The 18,155-nt window shown below is 43.7% G+C and overlaps 1 protein-coding gene across 2 annotated transcripts in view; it reads right to left on the reverse strand.

The window, feature by feature from the left end:
• OPLAH (5-oxoprolinase, ATP-hydrolysing) overlaps window positions 1-18,155 on the reverse strand; it is a 294,072-nt gene that overhangs the window by 1,899 nt on the left and 274,018 nt on the right. For both annotated transcript variants that reach the window (XM_086966421.1, XM_086966420.1), the window contains exons 24-26: window positions 17,752-17,909; window positions 8,968-9,128; window positions 4,642-4,739 (exon numbers count right to left, since the gene is read on the reverse strand). In XM_086966421.1, coding sequence (XP_086822547.1) covers window positions 4,642-4,739; window positions 8,968-9,128; window positions 17,752-17,909 — 417 coding nt within the window. The remainder of the gene's footprint in view (window positions 1-4,641; window positions 4,740-8,967; window positions 9,129-17,751; window positions 17,910-18,155) is intronic.

An 18,155-nucleotide genomic window follows, 5' to 3' on the forward strand; every position in this document is an offset into this window, starting at 1 on the left:
CCTTTCGATGGACCTGACTGAAAGGCTTCATGAACATGTGTACTGAAGCCCACCTGGCTGCTTGACACGTGTCCAGGACAGGCACTCTGTGTGCTAATGCAGTGGAAGCAGCATTGGATCTGGTGGAATGAGCCCACAAGCCTTTTGGACCTGCTTTTTCAACAGTGCATAGCACATCTCTATGCAAAGAACAATTAATCTGGAAACGGGACATTTGTGCACTGTTTTACCCTTCTTTGCTATGGAAAACTCTACAAAGATCTGAACATCCACTTTGTGTTCCTTGGTAAGATTGATATAGAAACTCAGTGCTATTGCAGGGTCCAAATGATGGAGTTTGCTTCCTCCCTCGAGAGATGAGGTGGAGTAAAAAAAGCAAGAAGGGAAATAGCATGACCAATATAAAAAGCAGCGACTAATTTTGGTAGGAAGGAAGCTAAGGTCTTTAAAACCAACTTATCAGGGAAGAAGGTGAAGTAAGATTGATTTAGCAAGAGAGCCTGACGCTCACTCAAATATCTAGCTGAAATTATGGTGACAAGTCAGAAGTCTTAAAGGAAAACTGATCAACTGCTCAAAAGGGGTGCACATCAAAAACTTGATGAATACGTTCAAGACCCACTAGGGTATTACAACGGGTTTTGGTGGAAACAAATCTTGCAAACCTTTTCTTTTCAAATTGTCATGTGCCACACCAATCCACAAACGCGTCCAATGGTTGTGTATATTGATTTAGTGGAGGACACCTCACTGCCAAGATGTGATCGACAACCTTGGGGTGGAGATAGAAGGAAGCCAATTGTTGCCACTCAGTCTCCAAGGACTAAGATGCAAAGTGTGCAGACCCAACTGGGTGAAACACCCTGCCCTGCTGTTGTGGCAGAAGATGCTCCCGAAGCGGGCGCTTCATTGGAGGACAGATGCTCATGCCCAGGCATTCAGGGCACCACTCTCTCTTTACCCAATCCAGTGCCACTTAGGTGACTTGGGCCCGGTCGTTCCTGATACTCTTCAGAATTCGGGGCAGGAGAGGCAACGGTGGAAAGGCATAAAGGAGTCCTGAGCTCCATTCTAGATGGAAGGCATCTCTGAGCAACAGATGCTTTAGAAACACCAGAGCTCAGAAGTGGTGGCACTGCATCTTCTGGGAGGTGGCAAAAAGGCAAAATGACTGAGCCAGGGTTATCCCCATTGTTGGAAGGCAGACTGTGCCACCTCTGGATGTAACTGTCATTCGTGATTCGCTAGGTGCCCGCAACTGAGTTTGTTCACCCTGGTGTTTAAAGATCCAACCAGGTGGTTTACCACCAGGGATATCCCTTGGTGGTTCAGTCACTTTCAGAGGTGCAAGGCCTCTTGGAACAGGGTCCAGGACTTAATCCTACCTTGCTTGTTCAAGTAGCAAGTGGTGTGGTGTTGTCTGTGAGCATCTGCACCAGTTTCCTGTGATGATGGGCAGGAGTGGCTTCAACGCTAAGCAAATTTCTCTCAACTCCACCAAATGGATTTAATGCACTTGACCAGTCCTCTGATTTCCACATCTCCCAGGTGGCCTCACCAACACTGTAGTAATGCATCCATGACCACGTCATCTCTGGGTGGTGTAAGGAGAGGGACCGGTGACTGACCCAATCTCTGTCCAGTAGCTACTACTGCAGATATTTCGCAGTCGCCACCAAAATCTGTATAGAATTTGAAAGATTTTCTTAGGGATTGCCAAGAGGTTGTGCGCCGAGTGGCCCTAGGCGCAACTTCGGTCGAGATCGAGGTTGTGTTGATTTCAGTTCAATATAGGTTGTACATCCTCATCCCTCATCAATGACAATTGTATTGGAGTCAACACAAACAGGACTGGTGCAAGGGTGAGGTCAGAGCCGAAGCGGGCCCCGAAGATGGTGCTAGGCCCAATGTGGATCAAAGGGGCACATGGTGCTGATGGAGAACCCGCTGGCAGAAACCGACTGGAGGCCCCTGCTGTTCCTTGGGCCCAAAGACGTGCCAGAGGAAGCAGAAAAGTGCAGAGGATCCACAGCATAACCTCCCTGATGGCTTCTATTTGCTGCAATGTGACTGACAGACCTGGAAAGTCAGGATACATCGCAACTAGAGATTAAATCTTCTCTGATGGAGACCTTGGAGGGAGACAGGGAGGCATGCTAGTCCCCTCACACCATCTCAGGAGTGTGGCAAATAGGGGCCATTTTCAGGTTGGATGTCTTATGTTTTTTCTTTGACTTAACCGAAGACTTCGACTAGCAAAAGGACGTGCCACGGAAATGACTTCCAAAGCAGGAAACTGACCTTCCTTTTGACTACAATTGGGCACAGCGCAAAGCTTCTCGAGCTTGGAGACAGAGTTTGGCTCAATGTACCGGTATAGCCTTCGTGTTCATATATGAGCAGCAACAACAGGCCTTGGAGTCCTGGTTGGACCCCAGGCACAACGAACAGACTTTGTGTGGGTGCATCACTTTCAACCTTGTTGTTTTAGGGGGTGACATTTCCCTTGCACACTGGATTCATTTTGATGAAAAATCAGGTGAAAGACCAGGGAGAAACTCTGGATCAGCGTCAGAAGGCATGGAAAGAAAGGAAATGATGTCAGAATATAAGGGTGGTGCTAATATTCAGTTTTGCATGTCCCATCGATAGTGGAATGACATTGGCATGGAACCGCATGACGCCACCTACCGGCGCCCAAAGGTACTGATGATAAGTTTCTGGATTCAGTCTGCAGAGGGGAATATTCACAAAGTGAGGAATCTGCAGTTAGAAGTATCCATTAAAATGACTCAATGCATAAGTACACAGGTAACTCAAGGTCGTGTTCCTCAATAAGGCAGCTATGGTCAATGGCCAGATCATTGATGACAAGTGATTTCTGTGGCACACAACCTCGCGAGGACCCTCAGCCAACTCCTTTTTTCACCAAACACAAACTGGATTTCATCCCAGCCACAGTACAGAGATCGCCCTGAGATTACGTCCTACTGGCTTCAAAGATGTACTTATGGCAAAAACTCAGTGATATCATATTTTAAGTGGGGAATATTTTATAGTAACTAAAATAAGTATTAACACTAAAAGCAACGTTTTTAGGCGATGGACTGTGCAACAGAGGGAAAAGAATTGCATGGGTGTGAACATGTAATCACTGTACATTTCTGAAGTACCAGGGTCGAGTCAGAGAGAGTGGAATATCTACAAACTGAGCGGATTCATTTTTCACTTTACTTCCTCTTTTCCCTTTTCCATGTCACCTGTGATGTGGCCTTAACACCATCGCTGCTAGCGATATTTTGCTCCTGTGCTATAATTTTCAAAAACCCATTGTTCATGACGAGCTGGGCTCGTCATCAGTGTTTGAGGAGGCTACACCATGACGAGCCCAGCTCGTCATGAGCCTGGAAGGGGTTAAGCTGACAACATCGAAATCTATCTCGATCATAATCAGAATTTTACAGCAAACTCTACTCAAGCCCTGTGAGTATTCAATACAGTCTGGGATGCATGAATAGTGTTGTGAAACCTGTCAAGCCACATTTGTGAGCCGTCAGGTTGAGGATGGAACCTTTGTCCACCCTTGTCCACCTGTTTGCCCCCAATAGCATCACTAAAGGATTTGTGACTTTTATGGATGAATTGGTACCTGTGTTTGCTCCTCCAAACAAACGTTCATCACTCGGATATTGTCCCTAGTAAGTGCTCTAACTGGGTTTAGATGGAATCATGACAAGTAAAGGTCACTTACTTGTCCTCGTTCTCCAGTGTAGGAATCTTAATTGAAGCCATAAATGTGAGAATAATTGATTGGACTAAATTACGTAAATTAGGGAATTGGGCACCCTCCTGACATCTGATTGTGCCTTTTATCCTGGCATCAACATAAAGAACCTTTTCCATTTCATGATTTCATGGAAAAGCATAGACTTGAGGGAGGGCGTGTAGCCTCTTTCAGGAGGTAGATTCAAATGACTGTATTGTCTGACTTCAGGAGCCATGCAACCAAGTTCAATGATGTTAATGCACAAACGTTTCCTGTGCGGTTCCATGGGCATTTGTAGGAGGTACAGATACCACCACTGCCTCGACTAATGTGGCATTATTAAAATCATTTGTGATGGGCATCTCTGCAGTTTTAATATTAGGGGGGATTAACAGAAGGTGAAAAGAAATGGTCTCATCCAACCAATCAAAAGCGCATTCCCCGGTTCTGGCAGCCTGGACGCAAAATGTCAGCATTTTTAGCATCTGAGGAAGACTGACTGTTGATTCACTGTCCCTCTGAGGTGCACTATTGTTAGAGTCAGGTCCCTGGATACAGCTCAGTGCAAGACTATTTGTACTCCCATGGAAAGAGGACTCGATATGGTGTCTTCTTTGGTGCCTCCTTATCTATTCGCATAACGCGTGGTGGTGGCATTGTTTGTTTGAATTAGAATTTATAAAATAAGATACCTTCATTTAACTTATTTCCGTTAAATTAAGGTACATTGTTTTTTAAATGATACTTATCTTTGGTGACGTAGTGCCTAGCGAAGTAGTTGTCATCTCGATGTGCGGGTAGTGCTGGCGATGCAGTGTACGATCATGTATTAACACTAGCGTTTGGTACTTTAACTATTACTGGTTGCTTCTTACCCCAGGTTGCATCTGTACAGATGTTTTGCCCCCCAAGTTGATGGTCCGCCCGTCTCTTCGAACAAGAAGATTGACACCTGGTGCACCAGGATCTCCACCTAAAAGGAAATGCATGGATTATAAGGCATTCTCAAACAGTAGGGAGCAGAGACTGGAATGAGAGCCACAGGCTGAAAATGCCAACCCCATTAACACAAAAAACAAGAGCAAGGTGAGAGTAAAAGAACTACTTTCACAGAATCAACAAATGAAGAAAACTACAAAGCAGGAGATTGACTACTGGGAGAGAAACTGGCAAAGGCCCTCGTTGAAAAACAGGAGAGTCCACTCATCATAAAGGTACTGCGATAATACTTGGTTGGGGGCCCGCAGTCGTTGCGGACGTCTGCAATGAGTCCTGCAGTGTGGAGGCCCCGCTACGAGTGTGTGCTTCCCTGCCACGACTGCGTGCCTCACGCCATGAATGCGGAGGCCCTTTGTGGATCGTCCTCTTAGTGGTTCTTTTCAAACTCTGTACAGAGAAAGAACGCCAGTAGCCCAGAATGGATTGATGGTGAAACAGCAAATATGGGCAAAATACTGCAAGGTCCATGCACAGGGTCTATAGATTTTAATAATTGTTCACATTTAAAGTAAACAACCGAACATAACACAATAACATACACAAAGCAACACAGCAACTCTTAAAACACAACAGAACAAATCAAAACAACAGTCAAACATAACGCAACACAACTACAGTAGTACAATACAACACAATCACAATGCTATATTGATGTGCAAAAGCACATAAAACAACAGAACAAACCACTACCACAACAAAATGCCTCACAACAAATATACACACAGTTTCTTGTCACAAATTACCACCTGCAGAAACCTGCTTTTTTAATACGGAGGTAAAAGATGTCTTAACTTAGCACCAAGAACATGAAGTAGCGCCAGTCAACAATGCTCTGTGATGCGACCCTTACTTCATATGCTGGGGAAGCTGGTGATAAAACCATGTTTAGTTTAAAACACTCTGTGGCTTTACTGCCGTGGGGCCAGATGGATGGTCACATGTGGCTACTTCCACCTACCTGGGGTGTGGGACCCCAGTTTTAGCCAACGTCTCTACAGCGCTTGCACAGCTGAGGTTTGTTGCTGAGTTTTGGAACAGAACCATTATCAAAACCAAAGTCCCATCTTGAAAACCCAGCACACAGTAGGGGTTCAGGAAACATTCTTCTACGAGCAATGACAGAATAGTGCTGAAAGGACCAACATTATATTGTGCCTTTATAGAACTGGCAACTGCTCACACACAATAAACAGAAAAAGCCATGGAGAAAAAACAACTAAGGCATCCCACTGGCATTGCTGAAACTACTAGAGAGACTCTATACCTGTAACTGGGCAGGTGTTTATGTTGACTGAGTCAGTCCACAATCAGAACGCGTCAGCTGGCTAGGGGATGTAAGCAAAGGGTGTGTTCTAAACTATTTAATCTATACATATCTAATTTAGAGGAGGTGTTGCTGTCCGAATACCTATGCCCTCCATGGTTGAGCCGGTAATATGTTCCTGCTTTGTATAATGTTGGCAATCTGAGTCATAAAAGCCTTGTTTTGTTTTATGATACTAACAGTTTAATGATAAATCAAAAATGCAAGTTAATTAAATTTACAAAAGCTAGTCGTCAGGCCCAGTGGCTTATGGGATTTTGCTCGATGCCCTCTCAACATACGATTAGCACCTTTCAAAGACCCCCTGCCCTGTGTGTCCTGTCTCACAAAAGAAGTTCGACCACATCGCCCCCTGATGAAGAAACAACACCGACTTTCCTTCATTCTGAAGGGCAGCTGCATCTGCAACCTCATTAGCAACAATCCCCTTCGTATCTGGCCAAGAAACCAACCACCTCAACCCACGACAGCAGACAGGACATTACTAGAATAGATACACAGAAATGTAAGCAGAAGACCAGAAGGCAATCCTGCTCTATCATGCACCATGCCCATCACCATCAAAAATGCTTCACCACTCCTGCAATTCAGAAAGGAATTCAAGACATATTTCTTCGAAGAACACTAAAAGGCCACAAAAGAAACCTACCGCTTACCTGCTTTTGTGTTAAACTATTCTGAATCGTACCTATGACTTCTTGCTTGATTCCCAGCTATGTTTGTGGTAACACAACATACATAATTGAACACACACATATATAGACAATATATATTAGTGGATAAATAGTGCTATGTGGGAGGCCTCTAAGAAGCCAACAATGATCCCATTAGTAGTGGATGAAGATGATCAGTATTTGCCACCACTGCCGGCCTGCACGGATATATCACTAAAGAAGGGGTTGCTTGAATGACATCACACATGAAAGTTGATGGGGCAACAATTGCCCCATTTAAACCATTCTGAGGATTCTGTAAGAACACAAGCTATTAGCTAGAACATCTTCTCTTTATGCCAGTATTTATGAAGCTGTCATTGAGTTAAAGTCCAGCAGCACTTTTGTCGGTAGTTTATACCCCCATTTGCACCCTGATGGGATTACGCTGCTGGGCGAGCCTCTGATGAGTTGCCAAAGTAATCAAACAGACAGGTGATATACGCTGATGGGGAGGTAAGGTAACGGTTGAAGATACTACAGCATCAAGACTTGCTCGTTGACCCAACAATCTCCTGTGCAACTTTCACGTTAGCTGAATTTAGCAAGACGTAAAGTAAGAGGGTGGCAGAAGTCTTCCATCATCATGGCTGTTGAGAGAAGACCATCATACAGAAATGTAATAACATATTCCTGGTGTGATGAAATCCCACAGTACGGTAACATTATTAGGTTTATGGACAGACTGTCCAGCTTCTTACAATTTAGTTTGGGGTTTCTTCTGATTGGGAACTCGAAGAAGCATGGATAGAAATTCTTGAAGAACACTGGTGCCTTATGTTATCAATCGGACAAGTCTCAATTTCTAGCTATGCATGGATTGTTGGCGAAGGAAGAATATTTACCAACTCACAGTGGATTTGGGACTAAACCATCAAAGCTATAATATGAGTCTTAATAAACTTAGGTGTTGTTAATAAATGTCCCAATGTTAATTAATTTGGGTACAGAATTTGATAAACCCAAAACATGATTCAGACTTAACACTTGACGGACGTCTTTCTGTGAAAGAGGTCTGACTCTAGCAAATGGCAAGATATTGAGATACAAATTAAATGGAAATCCCTATTGATTTTGATAATGCCATAGATGTGAATGCACAAACTTTGGATTAAAATGATATCTGTTGCTACATATAGTGTCTCGGCATTAATAAGCAAATATCATAATTCTAAACATTATCCTCTTTTTTAATAGGTTTTGGATGTATATCTTTAATCCAAAACTAATATATTGTAAATGAAAATAATACAAATTTAGGAAGGATTCAGCCCTTATGGTCTACAGTTGGACATGCATGCTTTACAGTAGCCATGTCATGTGACCTGTGTAAACACAGTATTATGGGGATGCCTCTAATTTGGTGCGCACCTACTGATGGAAGAGGACATCAATACAAGCTGTATGAAAGGAAAGAAAATAGCCAGCAGCGGAAGGCAAGACCGTAGTATAGGTAGACTTTTAGTCTAGATTTACCTTTGTGAATACCGAAAAGTAGTAAACATACACAAAAGTGTAAGTTTAACTTTTTGTGAATTGGGCCCTTAGACTATAGGTGTAAAGTTAGACTTCAGGTGTAAGTTTACCACTTGTGAATCGGGCCCTCAATTTCTAAGCAGGTCAATAATACCCGAAGATAACCACGACTAGTAAGAATTAGTGAATACATTGAATAGTGCAGGCAGCGTAATGACCAGAGATAATGTGGCTACTGCAATATGAAAAAAAACACCGAAGCTACCTAGTTATTTGCTCATAAAAAAAACAACAATGCAATTTGAAATATGTATTTGTAAAACTTTTTAAGAACAATCTATAAGATCACCAACGTTATGACCGCGCTGTCATCACTTTGACAGGGTCATCGTTCTGATAGGATGGCTCAGCTAATATCAGTAGTCACCATCAAGGGCCGCTGAAGGAAAAAGCAGCAGCAAATTGCTAAGGTCAATTGGAAGCAGGTTAGAAAGGTCCAAAGCAGGTAGTGAAAAGCTGCAGGTCACTTCTCTTTGTGCTTATGATGCTGGCACCAAAAGGAAGCAAAAGAAGAAACATCAGAAAGACAGAATGAAATTAGATAGCTAATTAAGATCTAGCAAAGAGAATCATTGAAGAATTGGAGCACCAGAGACGACAAAAGAGGAAAGGAGGGAAGAAGGACTCACCATTGATACCATAAGGTCGAAATGCACGACGCTCGGTCAAAACTGACAGAACCACTTCTTCTCTGAACGTCAGCTCCCGGATCACACCGTCCCCTCCATGGAACCGCCCTGCGCCCCCTGTCCCTGGTTTCAACTCAAAACGGTTGAGGATAACTGGATACCTGAAGTAGGAGACACAGAGAGAAAACACAGACAAGATGGGAACATGCGAAGATGTACAGAGCTTTGAAGCAACAATCATCATTGTGAGTGGGCTTGCAACATGAAATATTTGCCATGTAACACAAAATGTGTATTACGCAATCCCATAGCATACCATGCAACACCATAAAACACTTTCAAATAAGATATGGCACAGATCTAAGTTCAAGAGGAAGCCCAACACTTAAAGCACTCGGATGAAACAGTATTTCAGAAAGCAGGACTTGTTGGGGGAAAGGTACAGCTAAAATGTGATGGGAACAGTACTAGATAAGACAATAAACAGGTGATTTTTTGATTACATACATTTTTTTAATCACATAGTTAGGCATATTTATCATGTGAAGTGTAAACAGATTAAATGATTTTCCCAAACTAACAGGATTTGGTCCAGTAACAAAACCAGGATTAGAATACTATGCTTGTTTACGGTCCAGATAGGACCTGGCCTGGCAGTTCGGTCTGGACTGTTCCCATGGGGCACAGGGTCAAGACTGATTTGCATATGGCTGGGTCCAAACTTGGGTGGCGTAGTGGGCAAAAGAACGATGGATTTAACCCAGATCTTTTGACTGGCGGAGAATGTTTGCATTGTCAGTATTCCGTCCATCATTTATTTGCTGTAAAATTTTCGCCCTAAGTGGGATGGGTATGCCTATACGTGGGTCCCTTGTTCACTGTGCCACTGGATTCAAGCTAGCTGACTGAAGAAGGGTGACATACCCTGAAACCGGTCCCAGGATGCTTGTTTCCGGTCCAGGGAGGACCGGGCCTGGCAATTCGGTCTGGACTGTTCCCATGGGGCACAGGGTCAAGACTGATTTGCATATGGCTGGGTTCAAACTGGAATGGCAGGGTGAGCAAAAAAACGATGTATTTAGGCCCAGATCTCTGTACTGGGGTGAATGTATGACATTGTTCTGCATTCTGTACATCAACTGTTGTTTTTGTGACTGGATTCAAGCTAGCTGACTGAAGAAGGGTGACATACCCTGAAACTGGTCCCAGGATGCTTGTTTCCAGTCCAGGGAGGACCAAGCCGGGCAGTTCGGCCTGGACTGTTCCCATGGTGCACAGGGTCAAGACTGATTTGCATATGGATGGGTCCAAACTGGGGTGGCGTAGTGGGAAAAAAGAACAATGGATTTAACCCAGATCTTTTGACTGGGGGAGAATGTTTGCATTGCCAGCATTCCGTCCATCAGTTGTTTGTTGGAACACTCCTCAGAAAGTCAGCAAAAGCAGAGCTAGCCTCAGTAGCAAGACTAGGAGGAGAAAACGAGCCATAGGTAGGGGAAGAGTCAAGGCCACTAGCCTCATGAAGGTCAGACACCCAATGAAAATCCAGAGGAGGCTGAGCACTGTCACTCAAGTCATCACCGACTTCACCAAAATACTGGTCTACCAAGGGGAAAATAGCAGGGGGTTCCTCCAAAGAAGGAGGAAGGTAGCCCAAAAAGAACTGTTCTGCCAACGCCACCCTCGACGTCGTCCAGCGTCGATGTGACAACACCTTGGAATAGGGGAGGAGAGACACTGTAGTGGCGATTGGCACCGTCGACGTCAGTTTCGGGGGATCCAACACTGGCATCAGAAGTAGAAACCCCGAAGGGCTCTGCACCCGAGCCGATACAGATTCAATCAACCACCGATCCAGAGGTCCTTACTGATACTGAGGGAAATCCCGCGGCATGGAATCAGTCAAGGCTCCTCAAGTCTCCTTGGGGCATAGAAGAGCACCAGAGGGAGGCAGAGATCCAAAAATAACATGAAGGGAGAGATAATACTCCCACATCTGATCCAGAGTCGCGTAGGCACCAGGTAATACTGGAAGGTACATGGCAGACTCTCGCTCCAAGTCCGAAACCGGAGGAATTGGAGGAGTGTCAGAGACACAGCGCATATGCGGCAAAGTCAGGGACGTACCAGCTGGCAGCAAAGACAAAGCCGAAGGACGTGCACAGGAAGAACTTTGGGAGCGGGCCCTTGAGCGGTCCTCGGAGGGAGAAGAAGACCGTGTCCGACGAGTGCCGCAAAAGGTGTCCTGCGGTGTTCCTGCAATGCAGACTACTGAAGACAGGAGCCGCACCCTTCAGAGTCACAGTGCCTAGAATCTATATGCAAATAGAATGAGGGTCCGGGCCGACATTATTGTCCACAGGACGCTGAGGGCATCAAGAAAAAAGGCACACTGTGTTGTGTACAAACTTCGAGATAGGATAAGAATGAACAGAGGTACTGCTCTCCAGATCCACATGGAAGCACGGAAAGGAAGAAACTGACATCAGCGCGTCAGGGGAGGGCTTAAATGGACTCTGTCGATGTTACATCCAAAGGACGACATTGTTATGGAGTCGCATAACGCCCTCTACCGATGCGCTGAAGTACTGCTGTAGAAATTGTTCCGGATCCAGTCTGGCACCTGGGGATAATTCAAAGTTAAGCAATCTACGGCTAGATGTCTCTATCAGATTTATGATTAGGGAATTCTTCAGATATTTCTCACAGATCATCATAAAAAATCTGTGACTGCGTTGCTCTTCCATCACCAAAATACTGGCTACCATCTAATACTCCCCGCTGCCTGTAAAGAAACCTGCAGCTGACCTCATGGTGATAGTCAACTACAAGCCTATTTTACAGCGCCTATGATCCCAGGAAAAGACTACAGAGGAAAACTGCCCAATTATTGTGGGCCCAGGAAACACCAGACCTGTCAAATACGCTGCACTGCAGGGGCTGCCGGAACCCCCTGCAGCAATGATGGGGGAGTAGATAGTGCTCCCACTTGATAGGCATAAGTGTCCCCTGCAACTCTGTCTCTCACTGCAGTCCCTAAAGCTTCCATACTCCTGCCGACATTTTTGCATTTTTTCCAAAGAAATATGGTAAACTGACCAGTAAATTCGCTGATAATTCAGTTTCCAAGCAGTTGTCCTCTTCTTGAGATAAAAACTCATAATGGCCGGACTGTGCTGAAGAGACAACCGCTGGGAACGAAGATTCCAGCCCTGAGTATCTCCAAGTCATTATGAAAGCTATAATCTTTGATGCAGACCAATTGAATTTCTTCCTCTCAAACATCTAGCCATGCTTAGGGCCCAACGGAGTAAGCAATACAAATGGGTTTCCGATTAATCCAGCTACGGATTCTGCATCGCTCCTACTATGCTTCGACACTCCTGTATAAAGATTGGCAGAGCTCCATCAGCACAGTGTATGCGAGGCTGCCAGAGTGAGGGTACTTTTCTCCACATTCTATGGGATTGTCCTAAAGTCGTGCAATGTCAGCGTTGAGTCACAGCAATTATGGATAGAGTGGTGGGGAGTGATGTGCCGCTTGATGCAAAATAGTGCTTACTTATCATCAAGGGTGAGACAGTTTGGCCCAAATATGTCACCATTTGGCTTACCCTGGCAGCTGGGGTCGCAAAACCCAATATTGCTAAAGGATGGGGGGGGGGGGGGGGGGGGGGGGGGGCGGCATTCCCCCTTCAGAAACTGACTGCGAAAAAGACATAGATTGGTGCCAAAGAACAGAGGAAACAGTCTATAAAAGTAGAGGGTGCATAAAGAAATAGGAGAAAGTGTGGGCACCGTGGCGGGCATAAAGGGGGTTATTGGAGGGCTTTGTAGAAGCCGGAGATGATCTGATCGACTAAGGATTGCGGTGGGTTTTCTGTGGATTCCTCCTTGTTTCTATGATGATTCCTGCTTCACCCTGTCATTTGCGATTCTAATCAATGTAAATGTTTAACCGATGTGCATGCAATGGTAAATGTTATTATACTGTCTATTGAGCTTTTCAATAAAAAGAGTTAAAAAATAAAAAAAACATCTAGCTGTGCTTGAACTCTGACTAGTAGGTGGAACCAAAAACCTGCTCTTAGCGAGTTCTGCAAACCTTCTCTTTCCTAAGGTAGCAGTACTGTAAGGTGGTGTAACAAATTAGGTTATTGTTTGGGGTGGTTAGGCGGGGGTGGAAGCCCCACTCAGGCAACAACCACAATTCTGGTCAGGGTGTACCACAAAAGTCACTAAATGAACTAGGGCTCAAGCCTCTGGTAGCTTGGCACTAAAGCAGTAAGGCTTAACTTCAAAGCAATGAATTAAATATGTATGCAACACAGATATTGAGTAATAAAGAGAAAACAGAACACAAGAATGATCCCAAACCAATTTATAAAATAGAGTAAATTTTAATAAATAAAATGTCACCAACATTATTTAAATCCAATCAATAGAAACAGAATTATGAATTGTAAAGGTTTTTAGTGACAAATAGTGCATAAAAGATCAAAGTGCCTACCACAGGTATCATGTTGTGCGAGACCGATGCAAGATAGATGCATGAGACCAAAGGAGCGTGGATCGGATACAAGGAGCAGATTGGGCCCAGTCTGATCTCGGCTCACCTTCTTACTTAGAAAGAAAAGATACTGAAGAAAAGTTCCTAAGAAAGTATAGTTCAGCGGGACAAGGCAGCAGGCACTGTCCGAAGAGGAGGCATCGTCATTGGGGAGTCACTGAACGAGGTCACAGTAAAGATTTTTACGTTCAAACTTAGTTAACTTTTGGAATATGAAAATCTTCAGCGGCACAAAGCTGCAGGCTGTTGCTGACAAGGACTCCGCTGTAGTGTAGTTCCTATATTCCCAATAGGCTCTGCGCATTGGAATAATATATCCTATAGATTTGACGTAGGACTTAGGTCAGTAGGTCTCTATCGAATATACTAAATGTAATTGTGAGTGCCAGCTAGCTCAAAGGTCACTAGAAACTTTCTCGAATTCACAAGAAGGGATTAGTTTCGGACAACCGCATAAACATGACATCTTTGTTTCCCTAGGACTGGAAAATATCTTCAGAGTCGTAGAAACAATAGATAAGCATTTCACCCAGTCAATCGTGCATGCTTTGTTTCTACAGAGTTGCAGAGAAACAGTGAGAAGGGCGTTTTCAAAAAAGGTTTATTGAACAGTCTTCGTTCTCATGCAAGTAAGGTGAACTGCTACAATCGTTAGACAGAATGCAAAGTATAATGCGGACAGCGAGAATAGTATTAAGAAATAATACTATAATAGCATTGTATGGTTTCTAAGCTGTATAAAAATAAATATATAAATAACATAGACTAAAATACTCAACTGGTGTTTCTAAAATACGCCTACCACAATGTACCTAACCTAGGTGTAGTGCGAGTGAAGAAGTAAGTATGGTCTTTAGCATATGTTTAGTTTTTGCCAAGAATCTACCAAAGGTTTCTCTAGGTTCTAATCAGCTCCATACCTTAGAATGAAGGAGGTCTGGTATCTCTGTCTTGGGACTCGATTTCCCAACACCCCCGCAAGGGGAGTCAGAAACATTGGAGCTGGATTTCTCAGCAGGGGAGGAAGCTTACCGATCAGTGCGTCAGCACTTGCTGTAGCGAGCTGCGTCGGGCAAGTAGGTCGTCGATCTGTTCCGAACCACTGTGCTTTGCCATAGCAAGTGGAGGTTTATTTATACCTTGAAGGTGTTTAGGAATGCCATGTTTGACGTAAAGTCGGGCATATGAATGTCATGAATGAACCCCTAAGGAATAGATGTTCCTTGTAAAACTAACGGAGTTCTTGGAGAAATCAATATTCAAGCACGGGGAAGTCCCGAACGGCTTAGCTGATTTTCCAAGAAATCGTTGTGACATTTGGTGAACGGATGGAAGTAGCAATTTTTTTGTTGTAAATCTGTTTATTATTTTTTCACCACAATCGACTTACATAATGATCAAATATATTAATACGTGCTCTTCGATCTTTCTTAGGCATAATACATGTGATAACATAATCGGCATATTAGGTCAGAATGAGTATTGTCCAACCTTTAAGTAACAACTAAGTAGTTCCAATATTCTCATGTTATCACTGGAGTACACTACTGCATTGTAAGTATGTATGTGCTGCAGAGCCATACAGTAATATATCAAACTATCCCACCCTCCCACAAACCACCCTCAACCCACCCACCTCCACCGGCGTGTCATTTCCTATGGCTTAACATATTGCAATAGTATACTGGATCAGTACTAGTTAAACGGGGCTCCTTATGTATGTCGGTGTTCAAAACCATAACTGTTGTAGGGGGGGAATACACTCATACGCACCTATATCTGTCTAGCGACCTCAGTCATTTACGAGGCTCCATCTCCTGCATGTTCGCTTGACTCCAAGCCGGAGTCCGTATATGCAGCCTTCAAATCTATGACCAGGTCTTCCCATGCCCCCGCTGCTTCCAGCGCCTTATCATTGTGGGATCTCTGGGCCTGTTGCAGGCGAACTATGCTCTCGCTCCCCGCCCATGTAAGCAGTGCAGCCTTCCATTTGGCGAAGCTGGGCCCTCCTGTAGCCTTCCAGTGGGTTGTGATTTGCCTTTTGGCTAGCAACAATACCATAACGGATGGAAGTAGCCATGCCTGTATTTGGGTTGCATGGGCAATTCCTAAATATATCTATGCCTATATAAGGGAAACGTGAATTGTACCTTTATAAGGGCATGAATCGGGAAAAGTCAATCGGAACCGAAAACGCCACACAACACAGCAAGGCTGGATAGATTCACTGAGAGGTCCAGCTGAACAGGATTTTCTGCTGCAGACAAGTAAGTATTGGGGGCAACCGTGAAGTCAGGCCTATAAGCAATGCACCTTAGGCGGATCAGCTGTTATATAGATCCAGTTCTTCTGTCGGTTCTCAGGGCACTTTATGTTCAAAAAAATTCCAAAGTCCCAGGTTTTTGGAGGATTACCACCATCAGCACTACCAAAGGCCCAGGACGTTGGGGGCACCACTTGAGTGGTTAGGATTCACTCCAGCAGAGGCCAGATACAGGGTTTAAGGCCTCAGAGCTTGTTATGTTCCTTCATAATATGAGGGAGAAGGCACTGCCAGGTAAGATTTCAACAGAGAATGAGAGAAAACCTTTGGGTTATCTGGATAACTCTTCCATCAACCCATCAATGCCAACCGAGGCATGCCAGCTCTCTTAATACTTAAACACTACAACCCACACACCAGATTTCCTTCAACCTGTATAAACTGAGACTCTTCCTACAAGTGCTGCAGTGTCTGTGGCCTCCATGCACATAAGGAAGGTCTATTCACATCCAGAACCAGTTGCACTAACCTCCCTAAGATAACTATGAACTCACTCACTGGGGATAAAACACAGCTCTTTGCAATCTCTTCTGCTGCTAGAGAACCGATGCATAAACCTACAGTTGCTCAAAAATGTTTATATATGAACACCATTGTTACGACTCTCTGGCGCAGATCTGTGCACCGTCTTGTCTTCGCGTAACAGAGACAAAACCATTCCAAACCAAGAGGTGTCCCTACAGAGTGAAGGAACTATGAGAGGAAAACTTAACGTTTAAAGTGCCTAGTGTCAATAAAATATGTGTTTGTTATTAATAGTTGTTTTGTTATTATTCTTACCATTGCTAATAGTACTATAAATGTCATGACATGTTTATATTTTTCAATAATATTAAAATAAGTATGAATACTTTTATTATTAGTTATATTAACAGTATCGTAGTTGATAACATTCTCTATTTTAATTGTTCATATTATCGTTGTTACTTACTTCTCCTATTACTACTACTGCTACTACTATTACTACTTACTACCACAGCTAATGCTCAAGACAAACCTAGTGCCATACCATAGTTCCTATAACATTATCACCATGACCTACTTCTGCCATTATTATTACAACCTCTACTACCAGTACTGCTACTGGTAGTAGCAGTACTGCAAATACTAACTACTGCAACTAATGCTCAAGAAGTACCTAGTGCCATGACCTAGTGGCCTATATTATTATCAACAGCACCTTCCTCTGTTATTATTACTACTACTAGTACTGCTACTACTTCAACTAATGCTCAAGAAGAACCCAAGTTCCTATTTTATCACCATTATTTACATCTGCTATTATTTTACTACTAGTACTGCTACTACTATTACCACTAGTAGTACTACATCTGCTATTATTAATACTAATACTGCTACTACTTACTATCACAACTAATGCTCAAGAAGAACCTAGTGGCATACCTTTGTTTCTATAATATTATTATAACCATGACCTACTTCTGCTATTATTACTACTAAGACGACTTATATTACTACTAGTAGTACCAGTAGTAGTAATAGTACTACTACTATTACTACTACTAGTATCAGTACTGATCCTACTTCTACTTACTACCACAAGTAATGCTCAAGAAGAAGCTTAGTGCGATATCCTATTTGAATGCTTTGGATAATTGAATTCACAGAACTCCCTACACTTTAAAAGTTTATGAACTAGACCTTAAGTACACACATTTTGAAATCCTATGCATTGTATATGTACCTATATGGATTACTGAAAATAACTGCAGTACGAGCAAGAGGCCAGTGTGTTTATCAGTAGGGGAGGGCAAGTGGCAGACAGCGACTCAAGTACACCTCAGTTCATATGTTCAATATTTATGACTCTTAAAAATGTGTGTTCTCCAGTCCTAGCCCTATTCTTTCTCAAGCAAAGTTTCAATCATACCGTTTCTCAAGGATCTCAGGATCCGTGATGCGTGTGTTGGTCATGTGAGTGTGGATGCCGCTACGCCCATGCCAGTGCGGTCCTGCTCCGGCACCACCAGCCACCGTCTCGTAGTAACCAACCTTTGCGTTGCCAAAGGTGATGTTGTTCATACAGCCCTGCAATGAAAACACAGGAGGCCAGAGGAGGTCATTGACAATCAGCAGCAGTGCCAAAGATGAATGAATAAGCAGGACCACACCAATGAGAAGACTGTCAGCATCCTGTGCATGGAGTATACCATTTATGTAGCCCAGCATCTGTACCTGCTGGTGGGGAAGACCAGACTAAATGAACACATGCAAAACCATGGGTTTCTCTGGTTGGAAACACAGTGACCTATTTCTGATGCTGTGCATGTGAAG

Source organism: Lissotriton vulgaris, chromosome 4_1 (genome assembly GCF_964263255.1).
Source record: "Lissotriton vulgaris chromosome 4_1, aLisVul1.2, whole genome shotgun sequence".
Classification (NCBI taxonomy): domain Eukaryota; kingdom Metazoa; phylum Chordata; class Amphibia; order Caudata; family Salamandridae; genus Lissotriton; species Lissotriton vulgaris.